The sequence below is a fragment of the Oncorhynchus mykiss genome, chromosome 12 (assembly GCF_057628025.1).
Source record: "Oncorhynchus mykiss isolate SJ-2025 chromosome 12, ASM5762802v1, whole genome shotgun sequence".
Taxonomy (NCBI): domain Eukaryota; kingdom Metazoa; phylum Chordata; class Actinopteri; order Salmoniformes; family Salmonidae; genus Oncorhynchus; species Oncorhynchus mykiss.
In genome coordinates, this window is record NC_143033.1 from 81,496,209 (window position 1) to 81,516,611 (window position 20,403).

Sequence of the window (20,403 nt, forward strand, 5' to 3'; positions counted from 1 at the left end):
CATCAGATAAACAAAATGTATTGTAATGCCAGTCATCAATATTTGAGAATGTCTTCAAGGCACAATAATACTAATATTTTTATTGATTTACTACTAGTCATTGGACATGTATATCAACCACTGTATGTAATGTACTGTTATATCCACTCCAAGCACTGTAAAGTAGACAAAGGTTTCAGGGAGAGGTGCTAAACTATATTAGTGTCTCTGGCGGATATGCTGAAATAACAGACAGGTCAAAATGTGCCAAACTGTGGCAAGTTTGGCAAACATCCTTTGAAATACAGGTTTAGCAAACACCATATAACCTACAAGTACAGCAACCAACCACAGATAGCTTCTAATACTTCCCCCACACAAGAGGCACTTAATGTTTAGTTAGGAAATTGACCCAAGGGGTGATTTCTACTACAGTTGAACAATACATAACATTTTCACAGTGGACTCAAGAGAGTCATCTGTCATGTGAGCAGGCTAAACCACATATACAGGATGAGTCTGTTAGTCCAGGGTTTTGTCTCGCCCAAAGACCACACCTGCACTCAAGTGGCCTTATGTTAGACAGTAAAGCTGCCTAACGTGGACTGTACTAACACTCATAAGCACTCGCACAGTCACCTGCTCACACTTAATTCTTCTCCGTTATTTGCTATCCAGAGTTTCTTGATAACTTATGCAAATGACAGTTTATCATCACTCTGCATTCACAATGGATCCACCTCCAGTGCAATAGTGAGGCTTGCAGTCCTCACTATTGTGTTTAGTTTGTGTTTAGATTAACTGAAGAATGCTAAACGCCTTCTGGGCAGGTGGGGAATGCTAGAGCATTAGCACTAAATGAATAAAGCTGCAGTAATGGAGAATTAAAAAGCAATACGTGGTTTTCAATTAAACCAGCCAGGGACGGATTCACTTAGCAGTTTGTGGAGCAGCAAGAAGGCAGACTAAATTAAGAGTGGCATGTCTGTAAGTGGTGGTGGAATCCTCCAGGAGCAGAATTGATACTGTCATCCTTCCATTGTGTTGCATATTGTTCCTTAGGTCTAATGATTTATACTCCTGCCCATGTCATTATTGCTCGTCATCCTCCATGGCTTTCTCCAGCCAGTCGGTCTCCTGCTCCGACTCTGATTCGCTCACTTCACTGGTGTCAGCAGCGAGGAGGCGGGAGTAGTTGATCCTGCGTTGGCGTGGGGCTTTCCACTGGAGCAGGGGTAGAAACAGGCACCACAGGAGCAGAATCACCGCCACACCTCTGAAAAGCACAGATACCCCAAACCTGTGGACAACAAACCCCCCGGCCATGCTGCCCAGCCCAGCCCCCAGGTCCAGAGAGAGGGCCTGGTAGACCCTCCTCACGCTCCTCTCCGTGCCCGGCGTGGCCACGTCCTCGCACTGCACCTGCACTGCCCACCAGAGGGCGCCACTGCTGAAGCAGCTCAGCACCTGGACAGGTATTGCAGCCCAGGGGCCCCACAGGAAGGAGTAGTAGAGGCACTGCAGGGCCAGGCAGGCCGTCCCCACCAGCAGCACCCTGCCTGGGCTCAGGAGCTTCGACACCCGGCCACTCAGCAGAGGGAAGGCGGCCCGGGAGAGCAACGCTACGGCTAAAGAGAGGCCCATGTGCAGCTCGCTGCTCCCATGGTCCTGCATCTGCCACAGCAGGAAGTCATCCACTGCAGACCCCGCCAGCCCCATTAGGAAGGCAGTAGCTGCACACAGCAGGGCACGGAGGTCCCCTCGCACTAGCTGTAAAGCTTTGAAGAGCCCAGTGGAGCGACTACGCTTCTTGTTTAGGTAGAGGGGCAGGAAGGCCACCACAGGCACAGCCAGGGTTGTCACAGCTGCATAGGAGTAGAAGTGGACAGCGCTCCTGGGTGCGTGTGAGCCAATGAGGCAGTCCAGGTGGCTCACCAGCAGTCCTGCACCACTCACCCCACACACTGCCCCAAGCAGCCCCCACACTCCTGTGCTACCATAGCGATCAGAGGCATCCACAAAATCCAAATACTCATACAGCCCATCGTCCACTGTCCATTCCAGAGGGGCGGCCATCAGCTCCCATATCGACACCACGATGAGGAGCATGAAGAAGAGCTGGTGCTGGACGTCCATAACTTTGAGGTTGCCCAGGAACTCTAAGCGGGCCTCATCCTTCTCCCTCTGCTGCTGCTTCTCCTTTTCTGCTGACCTGCTAACCCTCCACACTGTGGGGGAATTGTTGGAGGCGCCGTGGTGGGACTCTGAGCTATTTCTCTCCCCTCCTATACTGTGGTTGGCCACAGATACATTCACTTGTGTCCATTGAGTAGTCACATTGTTGGAATGTTGCAGCTGGAGTGTGTAGGTTGTGGCTTTGCTCATTGAAACAGCGGAAGACACAGTGTCACTGGTTGTCTCTGTAGGTGAAGATTCATGTGCTGCTGACTGGGACACAATGGTAGTGTGGGTGGTAGGCATTACACTGCCAACAACACGCACATAGTCAATCAGCTCTTCAGTGGGGCTCACATTGAGGTGAGAGATGTTGCAGTGACTGGTCAGCGTCTCAACGCCTGTGGATGGGATGAGCAGGAGGATGAGGGCTGCCCCTGCTGAACAGACCAGAGACCCTGTAATCACTGCCCTCCTCTTGTCGTAGTGTTTGGACAGAAAGCTAGCCAGAGGGCTCCAGACCAGGGAGATGAGATGTTTGGTGCTCATGAGAAGGCCCGTCATGGAGGGAGTGAGGCCCAGGTATCTGAGGTACAGGGTGAGGAAGGGGAGGATGCAGGCTCTGGCACAAGAATACAGGAAGTGGAAGGTGCTGGAGAGGACTAGAGCACCCTTAATGTCGATTTGCTTGTTCCTCTTCATGGCTGCCAGCCAAGTGAACTCGCTGTCTCACAGACTATCTTCATACAGAGCACGCACTGTGAATAAACACAAATAATATGTATAGAAACCCATAAACATTTTTCAAAACAGTAGCTAACTATTTAATAATGCAATATAGCTTAAAATCAAGTATAGGTACATAGCAATCATATTTAACATTGAGAATGTAATCATGTTTTTATTTAACTTTATTTAACGAATGCCTATTAGAAGAATTACTAAAATCACTGAAAATAAAGATAATGGGCCATATGTCCCTAATCAAACCTTCAATAAAAAAAACTGTAAGCTAATTCAATAGAGCCAAAAACAACCACTAACATCAGTAGGATACAATGGCTTACCGTCAAAACGATGAATACATTTTTCAGCGCAGCTGGTGTGTTTGAGGCTAGTCAATGCACCTGTTTCAACCGAAGCATGTCCACTCCGTCCATGTCCACGTCATCTTTTACGGTAAACTGTTTAACACAACATATGCTTTTTGAAAGTACTTTAATTAGCGTATGGTTATTCTTTGTGCTCGGTGATTTTGTCTCTGACTTTTTACGTCTCTTATTTCGTTCTTGGCAGTTGTCACGAGCGCATACCACTTGATATCACCTCTCTGTAGTTGAAAAAGCAGTTGTACACCTTGCACACATTAAGCTGTTTGTCTGCAGCGCCCTCAGGGCGCGAGGATGACAACTACGCGAGACAGGTAAAATAAAAAAAACAGTTCAGGTAGTGAGTTTGTCCAGCCCTACATGATTAAATTAACTCAGTTTATTCATACAAAATATCCACACAGTCAAACTATGATATTCATTCAAAACATTTAAATCGGGTAAGATATAAGAAGTAATTTCCTCTGTGTTTACTAACACTGTGCCTTCCTTTAATAGCATAGTGTAAACAGAACATTTATTGCAAACAAGCACTGTAGAAAGCGATCCAAATTAAATACATTCAAAACATCAACAATTCACTGGACTGTCCATCAGGAATTTGCATGGAAATATACAACTGATATATATGTCTTTATACAGTCAGTATGCTGTGTTACAGAAGATTACAAAAGTTTGTTGTGTTTCATGAATATCTCTGCACTTTTGTGGACAGGAGTGACAGCTCTAAAAAATGTACTGTGCCTGTTGAACCCCACCCACACTACTAGGCATTGGCATCGATTAAGCTGAACCACAGTGCACCTGTCTATGGCCCATGACGTGAATGGGCAAATGTGGTGAGGGAATGAGAGCAATTCTCAAATTGAACAGTAAATCAAATCAAATCAAATTGTATTTGTCACATACACATGGTTAGCAGATGTTAATGCGAGTGTAGTAAAATGCTTGTGCTTCTAGTTCCGACAATGCAGTAATAACCAATGAGTAATCTAACCTAACAATTTCACAACAGCTACCTTGTACACACAAGTGTAAAGGGATGAAGAATATTTACATGAAGATATATGAATGAGTGATGGTACAGAACGGCATAGGCAAGATGCAGTAGATGGTATCGAGTACAGTATATACATATGAGATGAGTAATTATATTAAACATTATATTAAGTGGCATTGTTTAAAGTGGCTAGTGATACATTTTTTACATGTATGGCAGCAGCCACTCAATGTTAGTGGTGGCTGTTTAACAGTCTGATGGCCTTGAGATAGAAGCTGTTTTTCAGTCTCTCAGTCCCTGCTTTGATGCACCTGTACTGACCTCGCCTTCTGGATGATAGCGGGGTGAACAGGCTCGGGTGGTTGTTGTCCTTGATGATCTTTATGGCCTTCCTGTGACATCGGGTGCATAATTTCCTAGGAACGCGAAGCGAGGCGGCCATCTCTGTCGGTGCCGAAAGGGAGTCCGTCATGCTCCGTCATGTTGTCTACTAGGCACATGTTGCATCACTCAGAAACAAATAACCAGGGTGTTTACAGACACAAGATCATCCACATGTATTGATCACATTTCTACTAATACTGTAGAACTTTGTTCTAAAGCTATATCCGTACCCATTGGATGTAGTGATCACAATATAGTGGCTATATCCAGGAAAGCCAAAGTTCCAAAAGCTGGGCCTAAAATAGTGTACAAGAGATGATATAAAAGTCACGGCAAAATATTGTGTGGATGATGTAAAAAAAAAAAAAACATGTTGGTCTTACATGATTAATGACGCTGCACTTAATTAATTTATGAAATTGCTTCTTCCAATTATTGATTAACATGTACCTGTTAAGAAACTGACTGTAAGAACTGTCAAGGCTCCATGGATTGATGAGGAATTGAAAAACAGTATGGTTGAAAGAGATGAGGCAAAAGGAGTGGCTAATAAGTCTGGCTGCACATCTGACTGGCTGACTTAAAGCAAACTGAGAAATGATGTGACTAAATGCAACAAAAAGGAGAAGAAACTGTATTATGAAGCCAAGATAAATTATATAAAACACTGGAGTACTTTAAATGAAGTTATGGGCAGAAAGACAAATTCAACTCCATCTTTCATCAAATCAGATGGCTTATTCAGCACAATACCATTCGATGTTGGCAATTATTTTAATGATTACTTCATTGGCAAAGTGGGCAAACTTAGGCAGGAAATGTCAACAATGAACAGTGAGCCATCATATTCATGCATAAAAAATAATGAAAGAAAAGCATTGGAAGTTTGAATTTTGTAAAGTTAGTGTGGGAGAGGTGGAAAAATTATTGTTATCGATCAATAATGACAAACCTCCTGGCAATGACAACTTAGATTGAAAGCTACTGAGGATGGTAGCAGACTCTATAGTGTCTCCAATCTTTCATATCTTTAATCTGAGCCTAGAGGAAAGTCTTTGTCCTCAAGCTTGGAGGGAAGCCAAGGTAATTCAGCTACCAAAGAGTGGTAAAGCGGCCTTTACTGGTTCTAACAGCAGACTTATAAACTTGCTGCCAGCTCTTAGCAAACTGTTGGGGAAAATATGTGTTTGACCAAATACAATGCTATTTCTCTGTAAACAAATTAACAATAGACTTTCAGCATGCTTATAGAGAAGGGCACTCAACATGTACTACACTAACACAAATTACAGATGATTGGTTGAAAGAAATTGATAATAAGAAGATTGTGGGAGCTGTACTGTTAGATTTCAGTGTATCCTTTGATATAATTGACCATAACCTGTTGTTGAAAAAATGTGTTATGGCTTTTCAACCTCTGCCATATTGTGAATTCAGAGCTATCTATCTAATATAACTAAAAGAGGTTTCTTTAATGGAAGCTTCTCTAATGTCAAATATGTAAAGTGTGTTGTACCGCAGGACAGCTCTCTAGGGCCTCCACTCTTTACTATTTTTACCATTAACCTGCCACTGGCATTAAACAAAGTTGATTCAACCATATACACATTAGCAACCACAGCTAATGAAGTCACTGAAACCCTAAACAAAGAATTGCAGTCTTGAGTGGCCAGTAATAAACTGGTCCTGAACATCTCTAAAACTAAGAGCATTGTATTTGGTACATATCATTCCCTAAGTTCTAAACCTCAGCTGAATCTGGTAATGAATGGTGTGGCTTTTGAACACGTTGAGGAGACTAAATTACTTGGAGTTACTTTGGTTGTAAACTGTCATGGTCAAAACATATGCCAGAACAGAGCGACATGTCTTCCTCTTCATTGTAGTCAGAGTGTAATGATCGACGCTGGAGATGAGAAGCAGGTACGGGGAGTCAAACATTTAAACAGGAACAGACAGGTAACAGAACAGGAACAGGTAAACAAAGACAAACAAAAATGAATGCAGAAGCAGGGAACAGAGCGGGGAACCAGATAGATATAGGGAAGGTAATGACAGAGGTGATTGAGTCCAGGTGAGTCCAATAATCACTGATGCGTGTGACGGGGCAGGTGTGTGTAATGATGATGGCAGGAGTGCTCAATACTGGGAAGCCTGGCGCCCTCGAGCACCAGGGAGGAAGAGCGGGAGCAGGCGTGACTCACAGGGCTGATATAAAAGAGACCGACTGCATCACTTCTTCTGTTTATAAGAAACATTAACGTGTTGAAAATCCCAAATTGTATGCATAGTCAACTTACACACACACGTACCCCACCAGACATGCCACCAGTCTTTTCACAGTCCCCAAATCCAAAACAAATTTAAGAAAGCATAAAGTATTATATAGAGCCCTTATCTTATATTGCTCAAATGAACAGCAAACCTGGTTTAAGAAAACAGATAAAACAACACCTCTCCCCTATTTGGCCTAGATAGTTTGCGTGTATGTATTGATATGTAGGCTACATGTGCGTTAAAAAATACATAATTTGATGTGGTTCTGTGCTTGAGCTGTTCTTGTCTATTAATGTTCTGTATTATGTCATGTTTCATGTTTTGTGTGGAACCCAGGAAAAGCAGCTGCTGCTTTCTCAACAGCTAATGGGGATCCTAATAAAATAAAAATACATACAACATCTCTTGTATGTTTTTTTTCCTTATGCATCTTTTTCATAAAACATATGTTAGGATTTTAAAACTAGATTTCATTGGGAAGGCAGATAAAACACTTTTTGTTATCAAAATAAATCCCTTTTGCATGTGAAAACACATAATCTTACTCATTACTCCATGTGCATAACCAATGTCACTTTTGTTTTTAGCTTACTTCGCCGTTGGCCAGAGCGGGGCACCTGGCTCACGCCTGGGATGGAGCCCGGGCCAAATAATCAAATCCCTTCAGTGGTTGATGCCAGTGAAGGTATTGATTGGCAGAGGCAGGATCTTGCACATGTATTTGCTCAGCCCCGACTCCCTCTCCTCTCCCACACTAAACTTGGACTTGGAACTTGTCTGGAGGCAATACCCTGGATCCAAACATGGAGAGATCTCAATGCTGTAAAATAGTGTTAGTTACTTAGTTATTTCAGTTTGAGCCCAGGGAAATTCTCTGTAAAAGACAACCAAATAACTACTGTATAGTATTCATCAATAGAGATGGTAGAGCATTGTGGCATTCTATTGCTGATGAGTATGATCTCTGACCTTTGCACATGTGTGTATTTCCTGCGACAGTCTTTGTCCAGACAGACAGTGAAGGTCTTATCCTCCAGGATTCTGATTTTAATGTTTTGGGTTCTGATCTCCTGTCAACACAGCATGGTCAAATTAAATATCCTGATAGGTTAGGAGCAAAAATCATTGTGGGATGTGACTCCAAACTGCAGTACTGTATGCCTACCCTCTTTGCATTTATGGGCTCAAATCAAACCTCTACCATTATATATAATTGCCTTAATCAATAATCTACTTTGGAGGTGAGACATGAGGATACAATCAAGAAACCACATCTGGCACTGTGTTGCCTAACTGACAGTTTTAGTACTTTTTAATATGGTGTTACTGGGGTCTCAATGATTTATTATCACACATTCCGAAATATCCTTACCGTGCAGCATCTTGGATTTGTACTGTCAAAATTGACAGTGAGGAAATCAAGACCTAGGGAAAGTAGGGATGACAAATTGTTGATTTGAGGTAATGAAACCAAGTTGACATTGAGAACCGCTAGGTAGTTACTACATGTATATGTTTTAATGCAAACCTTCTGTTTCATTGGGTGATATTGCACTAATGCCCACTCCACATGTCATGACTGACATTCCCTGGACAACCTCTTGTTTGCTCAAGGAGACCTGCAGAAAGCATTTGAGACACACACACATTTGGTACTGTAGTTAAGACATTATGCCATATGGATTAAAAGGATATCTAGATATTTCCTTAGTTGTTACTTTTCATTTAAAAGTGTACTACTTGTTCCTAAATTATTACAATGATACTGTACTACACTAACCAAGCATGAACACATCCACTAACCACTAATCAAATACTCTATAACACAAATAGGGAAGAAAGCCTTCAGAAAGTACCTTACTGTAATTCACAGAAACCACCACTCCACAGGTTCCAAGTGTCTTCCTTGTTCGTCGCCTACTAGATCTCTCTGCATAGAGACATTATGCAATCACCAACAGAGGCAGTAACAGGACGATCTAGTTTCTGTCCCTGTCCTGACAACACGGTTCATGCTGCATTCACAGTTGTGACAACAGTACCTTGTCTCAGATTTTCTCTGAGTGTTTTAGACTCCGGGAACTCAGCATCCAGGTGGGACACAAACACATCATCCACAGGGCTGCCAGTCTGGCCAGAGACAGAGATCTAAAAACACAACAGGGCAACAAGAACATGCTCAAATTAGGGACAAATTGTGTTTTTTTTTCTCTTCATGATAACAAGTGGTTAAATTGAGCCGGAGCTACTCAAAGCAGGGCTCCTGCACCTTGGGTCAAAGGGAAAGCCAAGCTCCAGCAATCTACGGGTCCAAAGAAGAAAGAAGGATAAAACATATGATAAACCAAGGTTAAGATTAAGGCTACGGTACCCTAGGCTGAGAGCAACCATAAATCTAGCTTCATGTCCACATCCTTATTAAACCCTAACCATCATCTACAACCCTAACCCTAGATTCATGTCTACATCCCAGTTTAACCCTTAACCTCAACCACAACCTTATTCCTAGCCCCATGCCCACATCCCAGTTCAACCCTAAACCTAGCCTCAACTCTAACCAAAATGCTAGCTTCATGTCCACATCCCGGTTCAACCCTAAACCTAGACTCAACGACAACCCTAAGCCTAGCTTTACATCCACAATCTGGTTCAACCCTAACCCTGGCCCCAATCACAAACTTATCCCTAGCTCCTGCCCTAACCCTAACTACAACTCCAATCCTAGCCCCCCCCCCTCCAAATAGGGCTTTCCAACCTCCAAATTCCCAATTTAACCCCGGATGATAACTGTAATCATTATGTTAAACTGAGCTATGAACTATGTATGAACTATTCATGGGCTGCCATTGGTTGGTGTTACATCCTGCTGATAACACACATGCACACAGGTGACTATGACATGTGGATGTATCTCAGGGAGCTGACCTTGACAGAGTAGAGTGTGAAGTGGACAGGCTGTAGGCCACAGCGAAGGTAGTAGGAGAGGACGTCCACAAGGAAGTGGTTGGGTTCTGATGACCTGCTGTGACTGGACTGCTGCAATGGCATATAGTAGACACAGTATTAGGTCTCACTGTGACATGACTGGATGTCTATTTCTATCTTTAAAAATCCTTTCCATTTAGGTAGCCTTGAACCCATTTGATGGATCTTTCTGGGCAATCATGATCAGAATTAGATTACTTTATAAAACAATGCATGTATTAGGACTCATTACCGTTCCTGCCAGCTTTGGAATCATGGCTCCCAAACTGATAATGTTGCTTTCGTACCAGGGATCGACCCTTCCTAAGAACGAGGCTAGAGACAACCTGTCTCCAACTTGTGATGTGCTTTCCTGAAAAAGAGAAAAGACTGGTTCCATAACCTAGCAAATCATACCGGTTACTGTACATATGCAGCATGAGATGGATGTTTATTTTACATTATTGGTATTATTGTTGTTTTCCCTCAGGAAACTAAAAAGATTTGGCATGGGTCCTGAGATCCTCAAAATGTTCTACAGCTGCAACATCGAGAGCATCCTGACTGGTTGCATCACTGCCTGGTACGGCAATTGCTCGGCCTCCGACCGCAAGGCACTACAGAGGGTAGTGCGTATGGCCCAGTACATCACTGGGGCTAACCTGCCTGCAATCCAGGACCTCTACACCAGGCAGTGTCAGAGGAAGGCCCTAAAAATTGTCAAAGACCCCAGCCACCCCAGTCATAGACTGTTCTCTCTACTACCTCATGGCAAGCTGTACCGGAGTGCCAAGTCTAGGACAAAAATGCTTCACAACAGTTTTTACCCCAAAGCCATAGACTCCTGAACAGGTAATCAAATGGCTACCCGGACTATTTCCACTGTGTGCCCCCCCCAACCCCACCTCCTCTTTTACATTGCTGATGCTATTCTCTGTTGATCATATATGCATAATCACTCTAAGTATACATTCATGTACATACTACCTCAATTGGCCCGACCAACCAGTGCTCCCACACATTGGCTAACCGGGCTATCTGCATTGTGTCCCGCCACCCGCCAACCCTTATTTTACGCTACTGCTATTCTCTGTTCATCATATATGCATAGTCACTTTAACCATATCTACATGTACATACTACCTCAATCAGCCTGACTAACCGGTGTCTGTATGTAACCTCGCTACTTTTATAGCCTTGCTACTTTTATAGCCTCGCTACTTTTATAACCTCGCTACTTTTATAACCTCGCTACTTTTATAGCCTCGCTACTTTTATAACCTTGCGACTTTTATAGCCTCGCTACTTTTATAACCTCGCTACTTTTATAACCTCGCTACTTTTATAACCTCGCTACTTTTATAGCCTCGCTACTTTTATAGCCTCGCTACTTTTATAACCTCGCTACTTTTATAACCTCGCTACTTTTATAGTCTCGCTACTTTTATAGCCTCGCTACTTTTATAACCTCGCTACTTTTATAGCCTCGCTACTGTATATAGCCTGTCTTTTTACTGTTGTTTTATTTCTTTACTTACCTATTGTTCACCTAATACCTTTTTTGCACTATTGGTTAGAGCCTGTAAGTAAGCATTTCACTGTAATACCTGTTGTATTCGGCCACGTGACAAATAAACTTTGATTTGATCATTGGATTTTGGAACTGGATTATTGCTCACAGGTGAGTTGACAATAGGCTCATCAGTGACAGGGATGTAGTATATCTGTAGGTTCACTCTTTTGGTCAAGATGAGATGTTTTGCCTCCCGTTTTCTGCACACAAAAGTAATGCAATTTGTAAAATAGTTCACACACATTTCTAAATGACAGAATTACAGTGTAATTACAGTGTACAGTAGTCCTCTGTCTCTCAGTTGGTAGAGCATGGTGTTTGCAACGCCAGGATAATGGGTTCAACTTCCAGCACTACCTATACATAAAAATGTATGCACGCATGACTGTAAGTCACTTTGGATAAAAACTGAATGTATGAGGATGGAACTAGGTATTAAGGGACATTAAGGGAAAGTAGAAGTACATCCTACCGGATGGAGTGATACACCTTGGCCAGTCTCCCCAGCACCCTGTTGTCTCCCATCATCACTATGCGTGCGGTATGGTTCCCCTCCTCTTTAGGGAGAGGGGTGCTACTGGTGGGCCCCTTGATGTTTTCCTGTACCAGAGCCATTTTGTCTTCTGGCTTCATTCTCCCTCTGAAACACGGTGACCGTGACCGAGTGAATGGATTCATTTGTTCCCGCTCCCCCATGTCAGACAGGTCCTTCTCTATTCCACTATCAACAGACAGGTGGGAAACCCTCTTAGAAACATCCTCCTCTTCCTCCTCCTGGTACATAGAGTTCCGCTCAGAGGTGGAAACATTTAGGGTGAAGTTTACCAGCTCATTCCCTATAGAAAAATATGAAAGATTCAAGATTGCCACACTATTAGTCTGATTTGACAGAATTTTCAAGTCTTTATAATGGCCTAGAAACTAAGGTTCTCTTATGTTGACTCACACAGCTCCTCTTCGTTTGTCCACAGGTGGAAGTGAATCTCTGGCGAGGGCAATGGAGTGTTAGAAAGAGAGCCACGGGCCTTTGGGTCTGAACAGAGAGAGAGTGAACATAACACAATTAACAGTGAATATCTTGTTTGTCACAGTCAGCAAATCTCTTTCATTATTCTCCTTTAGCCTGGTGGTATACAATAAACACCGTATGCCGGGGTATTTAGAAATGGCCACGGGATGGTTTTTCAATACCGTCAATACTGTTGAAATGATTTCTTTGAAGTTTTTCAATACATTTTAGTATTTGTAGCTACTCTTTAAGTAAATACCTGCAGTAAACTTCTGCAATACCTTAGGAGATAAAGCAGATCGCGTTCTTCATTTCATTTGTCACACTATTTTACATTATGAAGCTTAAAGTAGTTCCCCAGAACAGTTAAGCCAGTCACGTGGTTGTTTGTAAATAGCACAACGGGTGAAAGAGGTGAGTCCATCTGTGTATTGACAAGGGTATTATATTTCACTTTGAAAGGCAACAGTGTTTTGCTTCAAAAGAGTGAGCAGGGGTGTGCAACTATAGTTTTCCTTCACAGAAAATACATTAGTGTAAGAAAATAGGTGCATTTTTATCAAATGACAAAGGAAGTGCAACACCATTTGGCTGGCAGCCATACAACTAAATGAAAAATCAAGGTCTTTTAAAACATATTTCTAATGTCTATCATAGAAAGAATGTAGCCAACTACATTTCCTAATGTTTTGCTTAAAGTTAATCTAGCATTTTACAGGAGAAAAGTAGGCTAAAAATGAAAATTACCAAAGAAATGTAGCTACACATTAGGCTGTCTGCTGATAGAATGCCCTTTTGTGAATTCTCATCCAAGTGGAGAAGTGCAACTGAAGCACAAAATTAGTCTGATGCCGGGCAGAAATTACATGAAGAAACATTTTAGATCAGCGTTTATAAAACACATCAAGGTATTTCTTATGCGTTTTGTCTTTTCTTTGTGAAAAACGCAGAATTCTTTGTTAACACAACCCCTAAGTTTAACTTGCTAGTTATCTAAGTAAGTGGCTGAAATAAATAGATAACATGGCATCATATGGTGTTAGCTTTCTGCCGTGTTTGACAGACCTGTACAGCTGCCAATGCTATCTTGATTTCCTTGCGTTTTTTTCTCCTCTACGTTCTTGGCTGTCTACTACTCCGTCCCTCTTCTCCAAGCAGAGCAGGCAGGCCCATTGCCCTAGCGACTCCAGGCTCCACACAGACACAGTGTGTACACATGCTCCAGAGCCAGAACTGTTCTTCCTGCCAAACCTTTGTTCCTTTGCACAATGTCTCTCATTCACTTGTAAAATGTCCAAACTCACGAAAATGACATTCGGTAGCTCCTACCTATATACAGTACCAGTCAAATGTTTGGACACACCTACTCATTCAACGGTTTTTCTTTATTTTTACTATTTTCTACATTGTATTATAATAGTGAAGACATCAAAACTATGAAATAACACATATGGAATCATGTAGTAACCAAAGAAGTGTTAAACAAATCGGTATACATTTTATATTTGAGATTCTTCGAAGTAGCCACCCTATGCTAAGCACTTGTTGGCTGCTTTTCCTTCACTATGCGGTTTCAATTCAATTGGGTTGAGGTTGGGTGATTGTGGAGGCCAGGTCATCTGATGCAGCACTCCATCACTCTCCTTCTTAGTCAAATAGGCCTTACACAGCTTGGACGTGAGTTGGGTCATTGACCTGTAGAAAAACAAATGATAGTCCCACTAAGTGCAAACCAGATGGGATTGCGTATTGCTGCAGAATGCTGTGGTAGCCATGCTGGTTAAGTGTGCCTTGAATTCTAAATAAATCATTGACAGTGTCACCAGCAAAGCACCCCCACACCATCACACCTCCTCCTCCGTGCTTCACGGTGTTAACCACACATGCAGAGATCATCCGTTCACCTACTCTGCGTCTCACTAAGACACGGCGGTTGGAACCAAAACTCTCAAATTTAGACTAATCAGACCAAAGGACAGATTTCCACCGGTCTAATGTCCATTGCTTGTGTTTCTTGGACCAAGCAAGTCTCTTCTTATTATTGGTGTCCTTTAGTAGTGGTTTCTTTGCAGGCATTTGACCATGAAGGCCTGATCCACGCAGTCTCCTCTGAACAGTTGATGTTGAGATGTGTCTGTTACTTGAACTCTGTGAATAATTTTTGTTGGGCTTATCCTCCGCAGCAGAGGTAACTCTGGGTCTTCCTTTCCTGTGGCAGTCCTCATGAGAGCCAGTTTCATCATAGCGCTTGATGGGTTTTGCAACTGCACTTGAAGAAACTTTCAAAGTTATTGACATTTTCTGGATTGACTGACCTTCATGTCTTAAAGTAATGATGGACTGTCGTTTGTCTTTGCTTATTTGAGCTGTTCTTGCCATATTTGGTATTTGGTATTTCTCTGAACCAAGCCTACCTTGCCATAACACAACTTATTGGCTCAAATGCATTAAGAAGGAAAGAAAGTCCACAAATGAACTTTTAACAAGGCACACCTGTTAATTGAAATGCATTCCAGGTGACGACCTCATGAAGCTGGTTGAGAGAATTCCAAAAGTGTGCAAAGCTGTCATCAAGGCAAAGGGTGGCTACGTTGAAGAATCTAAAATTGAAAATATATTTAGATTTGCTTAACACTTTTTAAACACTTTTTTAACACATGATTCCACACGTGTTATTTCATAGTTCTGATGTCTTCACTATTATTCTACAATGTAGAAAATAGTCAAAATAAAGAAAAACCCTGGAATAAGTAGGTGTCCAAACTTTTGACTGGTACTGTATGTATAACTTCATGAGCTGGATTGCCTGTCTTTGCAATTAGTTTATTTTCGTTTGCGCTTGTTAGCACATTTAGATAGCAGCCTTCATGGAAATGTGCTATGACTTGTGCTAATTTAGTTAGCATTATGGAAATTGATGCCCAATGGGTTTTCTGGTGCCCCCTTGTGTACTAAACCTGTAATACCGCAAGGACGGTATGCCAATAGGAAAATCTGGATACCGCCCAACCCTATCCTGCTTTACACACACCTTGGTTAGCAGAGGTCAGGATGTCTCTGTAGATGTGCTGTAGCCTGGTTAGGTACTGGTCACGGCCTGCCTCGCCGTTCTGTATACTCTGCTCTACAGCTAACACCACCTCCTGGAAGTACTGCTCCACATCTTCTCCTAGATCCTGCGGCACACACACACATGCACGCCCGCACACACGCAGGCACACACGTGATTTCATTATTCATCTGATACACACAAATACCAAGATATGAAATCAATTAATCCAAACGTCTCATATCATCACAGCCCATTGACCTGCCTTACCTCCAGAGCTTGAGTCAGTATGGGACCATGACAGGCTTTCACCAGTCCAGCCTGCAGAGTGTGCAGTAACACCCGTCTTGCCAGTGTGTCACTTTGGGGTCTGGCCAGCACCAGGTCTGCCCTCACCGCCTGCCACAGGGGCCCTGAGAACACAGCCGGGTCTGCAAACACAAATACCCTACAGGGGACACAGTCAGAGGGGCAGCCAGTAAGCACAGCTATTGTGGATACAGCACAACCTCTGAGTAGCTGACGGGAAAGTCCTAATTTACAAGCATCAGTTTGTGAAAGGGAAAGTGACACGACAGCTCACACATAGCAAACAACCCCCCACCCTCACCTTATGAGAAATGACCATGACTAAATTAGTCAGCTGTTGCTAGTGCCTACAAACTGACTTCAGTGTGAAGTGTAAAATATCTTCTGATGGCAGATGTGTTTGTGGGTGTTTTAAACTCACCTTTCCTGCTGGGGGAAATGTTTGTTCCTTAGGCTCTGCTCAGCAATCACCCTTCTCTGATACAAAGCTCCTGTGGAGGAAGTTATTGTCGGGGAGGGAGCTTTAGCAGAACAAATGGAGTAAGGTAAATACATGTTTGGAGAACTGTATATTTGTATTCATATGATTCAAATGTGCTTGTGCCACAGTATATGCCACTGTGTAAAGTGTAAAGTGCTAGTGATGAGTACCTGGTGTGATCTGCTCCATCTTTATGCTTCTGATGTATCTCAGTGCGATAGTACAGTAGGGCTCTGGAAGTGTTAGGAGCCGTTTGAAGCACTCATACACTCTCTGAAACAGGTTACATGGAATGTGGCTAGACTGCTGCCGATACAACGGAATAAAAAGAGCAGCCTTCCCAATCAGATACATACATCCAAGCTGATTGGAAAGTAAAAACAATCACAAACACAAAACAATCACATAGCTTGAATAGGGCATCCCAAACTAAAACAAACAAGGAACAATATAATTATTCTAAGCAGGATAAAGATAGGAAATCAACACAAGAAATATGATACGTGGAAATAACACAGTAAACTAGACATCAGTAATACAGGACCTTCTACTCTCTGATCAAGGTTATTTCAGATGAAGGTATGGTAAATTAATCTGACCTGAATAATAACATAGTTGAGAGTGTGAAGCAATGGAATGACATGCATCTTATAGTCAAGCCTCTCCACCTGAAATGAAGGAAGCTTTCATCATAAAACTGACAATTAAAATGGCCACATATACTTCTGAAGACAAAGGGCATGCCATGTGTCATTCTGCAAGAACAGAATACTCTAGTAGTGTCAGACCAACCTTCTCTAGCTCTTTGACCAGAACCCTGACCAGTGAGACACTGTTAGATGGATGGGTCTCCACCTTCTTATGAAGAGTCCACCTCAGCATACCTTCAGGAAGTCATACAAGGCTGCTGAATTGACCACATAATGTCCTCAAGTCTATTACATTTGTAATACTATTAATATTGTAAAATAGATAATTATGCCACATAATGATGAATGTGATAATCGTTGACGTTTTATTGTTGTATGCACTGATAATGTACCTTTGTTGCATGAGGAGGCAGCCTGTCTGAGGATGGCCTGAATACTGTTGTACATACTGGCCTCCACTGCTGACGACATACTGTCAGCTACAATAATAGAGTTATAAACATCAAATGTCATATTTAGACAAGATAGCAGCTCTTTAAAAACACAGTGGTCCTATGTGTGGGGATTCTTACTACTAGATGTCAGTCTACCAAAGTAATTAAAAGGGACAAACAGTAAAGAGCAAAGTATATATGAATCCTTTAAATACTGTATGAGTTCAAAGACTGAGTAAGTGAACGATTACCTACTGGAGGGTTCCATGGGGTTGTTTCCTTATTCATCCCAAGAGAAGGTCAAACATCACATTTTAGCATCATGGGCTCCCACCTAGATAAAGTAGCAGGGCTTGACACCACATGTACTGTACATAGTGGATTTAGAGTGCTTTCGGAAAGTATTCAGACCCCTTGACTTTATCCACATTTGTTATGTTACAGCCTTATTCTGAAATTGATTCCATAATTTACCCCCCCCCCCCTCAATCTACACACAATAGTCCATAATGACAAAGCTTATTTATTAAAAATATAAAACATTATTTACATAAGTATTCAGACCCTTTGCTTTGAGACTCAAAATTGAGCTCAGGTCCTGTTTCCTGTTTCCATTGATCATCCTTGAGATGTTTCTACAACTTGATTGGAATGAACCTGTGGTAAATTCAACATGCCTGTCTATATAAGGTCCCACAGTTAACAGTGCATGTCAGAGCAAAAACCAAGCAATGAGGTCGAAGGAATTGTCCGTAGAGCTCAGAGACAGGATTGTGTCGAGGCACAGATCTGGGGAAGGGTACCAAAACATTTCTGCAGCATTGACGGTCCCTAAGAACACAGTGGCCTCCATCATTCTTAAATGGAAGAAGTTTGGAACCACCAAGAAGCTTCCTAGAGCTGACCATCCGGCCAAATTGAGCAATAAGGGGGAGAAGGGCCTTGGTCAGGGAGGTGACCAAGAACCCAATGGTCACTCTGAAAGAGCTACAGAGTTCCTCTGTTGAGATGGGAGAACCTTCCAGAAAGACAATCATCTCTGCAGCACTCCACCAATCAGGCCTTTTTGGTAGAGTCGCCAGACGGAAGCCACTCCTCAATAAAAGGCACATGACAGCCCACTTGGAGTTCAACAAAAGGCACCTAAAGACTATCAGACCATGAAAAACAAGATTCTCTGGTCTGGTGAAACCAAGATTGAACTCTTTGGCCTGAATGCGAAGCGTCACCTAGCGCCATCCCAGCGGTGAAGCATGGTGGTGGCAGCATCATGCTGTGGGGATGTTTTTCAGTGGCAGTGACTGGGATACTAGTCAGGATGGAGGGAAAGATTAACGGAGCAAAGTACAGAGAGACCCTTGACATAAATCTGCTCCAGAGCGCTCAGGACCTCAGACTGGGGTGAAGGTTCACCTTCCAGCAGGACAATGACCCTAAGCACACAGCCAAGTCAATGCAGGAGTGGCTTCGGGACAAGTCTCTGAATGTCTTGAGTGGCCCAGCCAGAGCCCGGACTTGAACTCGATTGAGCATCTCTGTAAAGACCTGAAAATAGCTGTGCAGCAACACTCCCATCCAACCTGACAGAGCTTGAGAGTATCTGCAGAGAAGAATGGGAGAAACTCCCCAAATACAGGGTTGCAAAGCTTGTAGTGTCACACCCAAGGAGACATGATACTGTCATCGCTGCCAAAGGTGCTTCAACAAATGACTGAGTAAAGAGTCTTATTTTTTGCAAATGTTTTTAAAAACCTATTTAGCTTTGTCATTCTGGGATATTGTGTGTAGATTGATGAGGGGAAAATGTATTTAATACATTTTAGAATAAGGCTGTAATGTACCAAAATGTGGAAAAAGTCAAAGGGTCTGAATATCTTCCAAATGCACTCTAAGACAACCAAGAAACAGAAGGTGGGGGGCACATCTCCGCAACTCATAAAAACATGAAGACTTTCTGATCATTCACTTGATAAGAGACACCTAGCCTACCAGACACCAAAGTTGATACATACAGAGAAACTGAGAAATTATTTTGACAAAATATAATTGAAGAATTTATGTCATTTACAAACATACATGAAAACCCTATTACATTCATACAAACTCAAACGGTCTAATGCTGCTGTTCCATATCAACACATAGCATACAGTACAGTAAGCCTCCTCAGATCACACTTTGAGGCCAGAATTAACTTGTTTCCTGTCTACAGAAATGTGTGGGTGTAGAGAGCATGACGACTAGTTATAAACTGAGAAGTACTCTCTGACAAACTGAAAGGCAGAAAGACCAATAATGAAAATATGTATTAACTACACAGATCAATCAATCAAATCAATCCTAGTCTAATTGTATATACCTTTTTAGTAATTTGTCACTGAAGTGAACTTTAAAAGTGCAAGCCTAGGGTGAAAAACTCCTTAGGGAACCCAGTTGACTGGCTCAGCATAAGCCTACATGTAAACTATTGCTGACCTAGGCTATTTACAAAAAAAATTGTCATAAGCAACAGTGAAATTGATATCAATGTGCAGTGATCTATGACTGAGATCATTAAAAATAACATATATGTGTTAGAGTTCTAGATGTAAAAACAGAAAACTCTACATTGCAGCAATCAATATTACAACACTATCGCAAAAGTCTGCTTTACAGGTGGTGCAAATACACTTTACTATTACAGTATAGCCTGTAATATAATTATACAGTAGTCATCCTACAGAGATTCACCTGCCTTGCATTTTGCCACAGTACGCTGACACTGGACGTGGACGAATTGACTGATGAGCAGCTGCAGCTACACGGTAAACCGTTGCTTTCGTAGATGGAAGTTTGGTAAAAAAGACAATTCATTACCCACATTCTATCATGTAGCCTCTCTAGGTACGTGAGTCGCGCGTCAGCCCTCCCGGCTAATCTAGTAGGCTACAGAATCTAAAACAGTATATTTGGCCACACCTTCTTTGTAATATGTAGGCAGGCTGACGTGCGACCCAATGTTCACTTCCTTTA

The 20,403-nt window shown here is 42.3% G+C and overlaps 2 protein-coding genes across 20 annotated transcripts; both read right to left on the reverse strand.

The window, feature by feature from the left end:
• Positions 1–65: 65 nt before the first annotated feature.
• LOC110538502 (major facilitator superfamily domain containing 6-like) lies at positions 66–3,737 on the reverse strand. Its single transcript, XM_021625356.3, has 2 exons — positions 3,222–3,737; positions 66–2,912 (listed from the first exon to the last, which is right to left on the reverse strand). Exon 2 carries the CDS (start codon positions 2,854–2,856, stop codon positions 1,072–1,074), a length of 1,785 nt encoding a protein of 594 aa, XP_021481031.1. The 5' UTR covers positions 2,857–2,912; positions 3,222–3,737; the 3' UTR covers positions 66–1,071.
• Positions 3,628–20,337, reverse strand: LOC110538504 (phosphoinositide 3-kinase regulatory subunit 6). 19 transcript variants are annotated; one of them, XR_016485338.1, is made up of 22 exons: positions 20,126–20,332; positions 17,649–17,727; positions 17,352–17,438; positions 17,102–17,193; positions 16,909–16,977; positions 16,480–16,615; positions 16,250–16,319; positions 15,790–15,967; positions 15,502–15,646; positions 12,408–12,494; positions 11,934–12,297; positions 11,568–11,661; positions 10,142–10,261; positions 9,850–9,960; positions 8,967–9,072; positions 8,781–8,854; positions 8,453–8,543; positions 8,297–8,349; positions 7,894–7,994; positions 7,517–7,744; positions 4,878–4,943; positions 3,628–4,750 (listed from the first exon to the last, which is right to left on the reverse strand). XR_016485338.1 is itself a non-coding variant. In XM_090193662.1 (20 exons), the coding sequence occupies exons 2-20, from the start codon at positions 17,659–17,661 to the stop codon at positions 7,588–7,590; spliced, it is 2,145 nt and encodes a 714-aa protein (XP_090049788.1). In that variant the 5' UTR covers positions 17,662–17,727; positions 20,126–20,337; the 3' UTR covers positions 5,403–7,587. The 19 variants fall into 19 exon arrangements, 8 of the variants coding, with proteins under 8 accessions (XP_090049788.1, XP_021481038.3, XP_090049787.1 ...); XR_016485342.1 differs by having other exon boundaries at positions 8,786–8,854; positions 17,645–17,727; XR_016485337.1 differs by having other exon boundaries at positions 17,645–17,727.
• Between the last annotated feature and the right edge of the window lie 66 nt (positions 20,338–20,403).

What these genes read in the sequence shown, in the direction of transcription:
- LOC110538502 (XM_021625356.3), bottom strand. Translation starts at nt 2,856, where the DNA reads ATGAAGAGGAACAAGCAAATCGACATTAAGGGTGCTCTAGTCCTCTCC.
- LOC110538504 (XM_090193656.1), bottom strand. Translation starts at nt 17,681, where the DNA reads ATGAATAAGGAAACAACCCCATGGAACCCTCCAGTAG. An exon ending in TGCCTCCTCATGCAACAAAG is followed by an intron (nt 17,194 to 17,351) that starts GTACATTATCAG and finishes GACTTCCTGAAG; the next exon opens with GTATGCTGAGGTGGACTCTT. An exon ending in GATGGAGCAGATCACACCAG is followed by an intron (nt 16,350 to 16,479) that starts GTACTCATCACT and finishes GTTCTGCTAAAG; the next exon opens with CTCCCTCCCCGACAATAACT.